Source organism: Diorhabda sublineata, chromosome 6, assembly GCF_026230105.1.
Source record: "Diorhabda sublineata isolate icDioSubl1.1 chromosome 6, icDioSubl1.1, whole genome shotgun sequence".
Taxonomy (NCBI): domain Eukaryota; kingdom Metazoa; phylum Arthropoda; class Insecta; order Coleoptera; family Chrysomelidae; genus Diorhabda; species Diorhabda sublineata.
The window spans coordinates 20,090,084-20,097,062 of NC_079479.1; the positions used below are offsets into that span (position 1 = coordinate 20,090,084).

The 6,979-nt window shown below is 34.6% G+C and overlaps 1 protein-coding gene across 1 annotated transcript; it reads right to left on the minus strand.

The window, feature by feature from the left end:
• Window positions 1-5,701: 5,701 nt before the first annotated feature.
• Window positions 5,702-6,502, minus strand: LOC130445823 (E3 SUMO-protein ligase ZBED1-like). The gene has a single exon (XM_056781708.1). The coding sequence runs from the start codon at window positions 6,500-6,502 to the stop codon at window positions 5,702-5,704; it is 801 nt and encodes a 266-aa protein (XP_056637686.1).
• Between the last annotated feature and the right edge of the window lie 477 nt (window positions 6,503-6,979).

Below are 6,979 nucleotides of genomic sequence, written 5' to 3' on the forward strand. Positions count from 1 at the left end.
AATCTACAGCAGCAAACAAAGCGAGATATGCAAGAGAGTCATACGCACAAGTATTTCTCAAGAGGAGAAACTTTTTAGCTATTTTTATTTTTTGCAGACTAGAATTATTTCCATTTTTAATAACTGATATTGAACAACTTTTGTTCCAATTCATTGAGTCCTTCACGTCATCAGCTCGTTTGCCATGGTACTTAGCAGGACGTCTGTATTTATTTCTTTCTTCACTCAAATAATTTATAGCTTTTTCCTTTTGATTATCATTAATATCATCTTTTTCTCCAGAAGAGGTTATGTGTGCTTGCACATTATTAAATGATTTTTCATAACATTCAACGCATAAGCGTTTTCCCCATAACCTTCTTCATCACCAATGGAATAAGAGCAGCCCTCGAGGAGGTGAACATTTTTATTGCACCTGTAGCACGTATGACCTCCAGGAGGAAGATGACCATTTGCACATGCAAAGCATTGACTAGTTGCCTGTTTTGGGTTTGCACTTGAATTCAATTTTCGTCTTTTTATTTGAATTTCGCCCTCTGAGCGATCTTTACCAGTATAATCAATCTCATGACTATTTTCCAAATCAATACTCGCTAGACTGATAACCTATTTGCTGACTGCTATTTTCAGTTATACTTCTGATTTCACTTGCAATTTCATTTTTCCGTTTTTTCGTAACTACCCGAGCTTCACCCAACCCTCCTCAATTTTCTAAACAATTAGATGCTGCATTCCTGACAGCTAATTTGTCTTGACTACATTCTTTACAAAATTTGACATTTTCAATTTCTATTGTACATTTTTCTTTATGTACAAAATCCTGGCAGTGATAACAGGCATATACATTTCGACAGTCAATGCTTGCACTGCAAATTTTACATCTGTTCACATGGTCATTTTCCTTTGTTGATTTCGCTTCAGCTTCTCGTCTGTGCGCTTCTTCTAGATCAGATGCAATTATAGGCAGTTTTCCTTTCAAATAATTTAACATACAAAGATATCTGGGCGCAGACTGTGCAATTTTTTCCCTGCCAGATAAGTTTTGATTCGATTAATTTCGCTTTCACAACTGGCACTGGTTGCTGGGACACGGCAACCTTTATAGATAAGACTAAAAATATTTCCCCATATGGGAAATAACTATAAATCGTGTAAGAAATATAAGAACTTCATCTTTTAAAGTTAATAATCGTTTCAAACTTCGACCTCTTGATAGCCACCTAACTTCAGCATGTAGCAATAAACTTGTATAATCCGAATATCAATCCACAAATTTTTAAACAATCGACTATTAAGTGCATCAAAAAACACAGTGTTTAATTCTGGTGCAATTTTTTTAACAAGTGCCTCTCGGTGAATCATACAATGTGTAAAAGTAATATGATCATTTCCAGCTTTAACAAATGCTGTAAAACCAAGATCTTGTCCGGTCATTGCTGCAGCATCGTCCGTGCACACACCAACACAATTTTTCCAATTTAATCCTTCTTTTTCAAAAAACTCATTTACTTTTTTATATACAGTGCGGTCGTAAATTATGGAATAAATTTAATTTCTAATCCAAGAGATATTTTCAAAAACCTTCGGACACGTCAATTGTATTTTTCGACGAGGATTTTTTTGAAGAAAAAATTAATATACAGGGTGTTCTCAAAAAAGCTGGGCAACTTTGTTTTTTTACATTTTCGGATTCCTTTAAAATTCTAAGCATTTTTCATGTAACACTCCCTATACCTAACTTTAATCGTTTTGAAATTAGAGCGTGTTAAAAAAAAATTCGCCTCGATATTATTTAAGTCAAAGAATGGCCATGAGCAGCTGCAAACAAGAGAAAAATTTATACGAAATTAATAGAATCCACGGGTTTTCAGGTAACATTTTTTGAAAATTACAATTTTTACACATTTCAACTCTAATACCTAGTTTACATAATTTGATTTTAACAAATGTTGAAAATGTCTTCCATTTGTTAACTGGCAATAACCTAACCGATTAATAAATTCATTCTGGACACTATTAATAACTTGTGGTGTGATACGTCGCATTTCTTGAGTAATACGATTTTTTAATTCTTCCATATCTGCAGGTTTTGTTTTAAAAACTTTTCCTTTTATGTAACCCCATAGAAAAAAGTCTAAAGGGGTTAATTCCGGAGACCTTGGAGCCCATTCGATCGCCCCCCTTCTTCCAATCCACCTATTCGGCAAAATTTGATCTAAATATGCGCGAACTTGTGCATGGTAATGTGGCGAGGCGCCATCCTGTTGGAACCAAATGTTTACATTAGGTAAATCCTCTCCCGGATATAACGTTGCTAGGGCTGGTAGAACATCGTTATGTAAAAGCTGCAAATACCTTTCACCAGTTAAACTTTCTTCAATGAAAAAGGGCCCTACAATACCCGCCCATACGTTAATTTTTTCCCTATACTGAGTATGGCCTTCCCGCATCCAATGCGGATTTACGTCCGACCAATAACGGTAGTTTTGCTTCTCCATTTAAATTAAACGTAGCCTCGTCCGAAAACACAATATTTTTCACAAAGTTTTCATTTTCAAGGCACATAGCTTGTAAACGTTCGCAGAACTCGAGACGTCTGTCATAATCGTCTTCATAAAGTTCTTGAAGGACTTGCATTTTGTAAGGGTGGTATTTGCTTTTATGTAATGTTTTGATCACTGCTGTTTTACTAACATTTAATTCTGAGGCCAGTTCTCTAGTTGTAACATGCGGCCGTTCTTGGACACTTAATAAAACATCCAATTATGTTTCTTCTGAGACAGATGGTCTACCAGACTTTGGAGCATCTCTTACATGACCAATTTCTCGAAATTTTTTTTGAATCTTACTTACTGTTGATTGCGAAATTGGAGTCCGATCGGGATATTTTTTTTATAAAATTAATTATAAAAATGTTTTTTCAAAAAGAAAAAACTATTGCGACCATGCAAAAAGATACTTTGATAGATATTTAGAAATCGAAAAACACTTTAGGCAATATCGAATTAAAAGCAAAATGGAATAAAGTACTGTTTTGTGTCAAAAAGTCATAGCCTACTTATAATTTAATAGTAAATTGTTCATTCCTCTAATTTCAAAACGGTTAAAGTTAGGTATAGGGAGTATTACATGAAAAATGCTTAGAATTTTACAAGGAATCCGAAAATGTAAAAAAAATTGGCGGTGTCTATTTAAAAAAACAAAGTTGCTACCTGCCCAGCTTTGACGTGTCCGAGGGTTTTTGAAAACATCTCTTGGATTAGAAATTATTTAATTTATTCCATACTTTACGACCGCACTGTATATCTTTTCCACGAGTATGACCTTCCAGAGGACGACAAAACAGTATATCTTCATGAATGCTTCCCTCATAAATATATTTTACAAAAAGTAACAACTGTGCCATTTTTGAAATGTCTGTCGACTCGTCCAGTTGTATTGCAAACTTTGAGCTGTCTTTAAGCCTCATAAGAAGCTGTTGAAATTGATCATTGCTAATGTCTGAAATTCTTTTGGACACAGTGTCATTTGATAATGGAATTTTACTAATTTCAGCAGCATACTGTTCTTCATGAACAATTTCAGAAATTCTTATAGCTGCAGGTAGTAAAAGTTGCTCCCCAATAGTAAAAGGCTTTTTCATTTTTGCTATCAAATCCGGGCTGCCGTAGCTTAAGACCGCCGAGGGGTTGTCGAGTTCGAGTCTTGGGGGTGGTTTTCGGGATCCGGGACCCATGCCATCTTTCAGCAATTAATTAGCAATAAATTACCCTGAAGAGCGCGCGTCCGTAACTATTTTCGTCGCTGAGATAGCGTTTCCGGGCGGCCGTAGCTTAAGACCGCCGAGGGTTGGTCGAGTTCGAGTCTTGGGGGTGGCTTTCGGGATCCGGCACCCACACCATCTTTCAGCAATTAATTAGCTTAGCTCGTTTCGATAGCTTTCACCGTTGCCGAGATAATGCATATGACTGCCGTAGCTTAATATTAAGGTAGGGGGGAGTCGCGTTTCTCGTGAACCGCTTGAGCAATAAAATCGCTTTTTGGGTAATAAATTAGCAATTAAATAGTAAAAAATTATGGTACCAGTCAGGGCGCTTCCCCCTAAAAAAGCTGCCGCAACTTAATATACGTACTATACACTTACTTAGACTACAAAAATAAACAAATAAATTAATAAAAAATGTAGCAGGATAGTTAATTTTTAAAATATGAAACAAAAGCGTTAAATAAACTTTCTTTCCCACTCCACTATACACTTACTTAGACTACAAAAATAAACAAATAAATTAATAAAAAGTTAAGCAGGATAGTTAATTTTTAAAATACGAAACATGTGTTATTAAAAACCCTTATAATACATAAATTAAGTTACTTTTAAAAGCATAAATCATCTAATTTTGAAAAAACGAAAAAATAATTATTAAATAAAAAGTGGTAGATACAACTACTTATATTTTTTATAATTAACAAACCAAAAGAATTTTACATCTACCACATTTCAACCAAAAGTGGAATTTATTCAACCCAATTTCCTCTTAAAATAATAATAGTAAATAATAGTAACCAAATAAGAGATAAAAACAGTATATTCGACAAAAAGTTTTTTCCAAAACCATAAAAGATATTTCCTTTCAAATAATTATAATATGTTAGAAGTGAATTCGCGCTCCATCTTTCCATATCTCTATTTACTTCACCGGTAGCGCCATCTTATCATATCTTACTTGCTTTCCATGCTACAGATATCCTACCATTATTATCGCTAGCGCTCCATCTTTCCCTACTTACTTCACCGGTAGCGCCATCTTACCATATCTCTACTTACTTTACCGGTAGCGCCATCTTACCAAAACTGCTTCATTTTACAGATACCATATAAGGAGTCAATCATATGCGAGAAGGCGTGGTCACGTGCCATTCTTGAACCCGCTTTGACTATCTACCCAATCATATGCGAGAAGGCGTGGTCACGTGCCATTCTTGAACCCGCTTTGACTATCTACCCAATCATATGCGAGAAGGCGTGGTCACGTGACTTATGAAAAGTAGAGTGGAGGGGCTGGTCTCAAGTGGACCACTTGGATGCTTAATTTCATAATGAAATTAAGGGATACGAAAATATCGATAGTTGGGCCCATCGATAGTTATCGATAGTCTGTTCATTAACCATCGATAGTTCCGATAGTTTAATATTTTAAATAAATGCTGGATTTTGGATTTACAAAAAAAAAACGAAAAACTATCTTCAGTTAGCTTAATAACCACGCATTTTTAGTGACAAATATTAATTGATCAACATATTTTTCTTTGATTCTTGATCTTCTTTCATTTTTAATAAGGCCTGCGGAGCTGAAGTTTCTTTCAGACTCAACCGAGGATCCCGGCGTGCATAAATACCTAACCACTAACTCTTGCAAAGGATTTAGTTCACCATTATTGAGCTATAAACAAAGCAAAATCAATTTCTAGACCATTTCAATGAAATAGATAAGTTACCTTCCAATAGAGTAACGGATCACCATCTTCAGGCAGATTTTGTCTTTCCAAGTATTGCCTTTTGATAATTATTGCATCAGCAATGTGATTTCTTGATTTTTGCTGATTTTTTTCATGCATAATCTGAAAAGACAACTTTTTGGGGAGTTGGTTGAACCGTTGGCTTCATTTCCTTCATTGTTTTTCAAATTTCTCATTAAAGGACTCATTTCTTGATCCAGGAAACAGGAGGCCTATTAGCATTCTCTGCACTTCGGAACCCATCTTTTTTCCATCTCGGATCTAAAATAGTGCTAATTCTGGTAATTGTTCTGGATTCGTAGGGAAACAGTCGATTTCTTGTTGATTCAATCAACCCTTGACAAAACAATTTGCCAAGGTCTGTAGAAATATTAGCAGTATTCAAAAAATTATAAATACCAAATGATATAGGTATAATTAATGATACAAGCACATATTTACTACCGCTAATTTTTTCCGTGGCATCATCAAATACAGAAAGGCATTTTTCTAAGTCTTTTAATATTTCAATGTCATCTGCAGTCAATGGTGTAGGTGCATTTTTTAGTTTTAGTAGTGTGGAGTTAAGAGCATTGGAAGTTGATAAGATTCTTTTAATCATTTGAAAACAACTGTTCCATCGTGTTGTCACTTCTTGGATTAATTTGTAAGGAGTTTTATTTTCGTTAACAGTACCTCTCCATAAAATTCTTTGTTCCTCTTTAAATTTAGTTGTGGCCAGATTGCTACTTTTAAAAAATGTAACAATTTCTTTACACTTCTTTAAAATTGGTTGTATTTCTGTGTTTTTAAAGTTTTCCTGCACTGCTAAGTTCATTGTATGTGGGAAACAAGGTAAGTGTCGTTTTTTTAATAAATCACAGGCTTTTGTCATATTTGCTGCATTATCTGTAACTATGCAGGTAACTTTGTCGAATAAATCCCATTTATCACAAATTTCTTTGATAGTTTTTGCAATATTTTCTGATGTGTGGGATTCATCCATTTTTTTAGTAGCTAATATTACTCTCCTAAGGGTAAAATTTGAATCAATGTAATGGCAAGATAAACAAATGTAAGCTTCATTTGCTGTAGATGTCTAGATATCAGTAGTCAATGAAACATATTTTATATTTTCTAAATGGTTTTTTAGCACTTGAGAAGTTTTCACATATAGTTGTAATAAAAGCTTATTCTTAATTGTATCTGGATTTGGAAGTACATATTTTGGGTCTAGTAACTGTACAAATTTGATAAAACCTTCATCTTTTACAATTGTGAACGGTTGATAGTCTTCAGCAATCATCATCACAAGAGCTTGATCTAAGATCTTTTTTCTTTGAGAGTTATTATCATATTGCAGTGTTCTCCGGATATAAGGACTGATTGATCGACCACTGCCCATACAAAGAATGAGGATCGGCCCATTAATGGGCCAAGCCAGGCAGCCGATTTAAAAGTATCGGCCAAGTATCCGAATATG

Excerpts from the sequence above, each read along its gene's own strand:
- LOC130445823 (XM_056781708.1), bottom strand. The coding sequence starts at position 6,502 with ATGGATGAATCCCACACATCAGAAAATATTGCAAAAACTATCAAAGAA.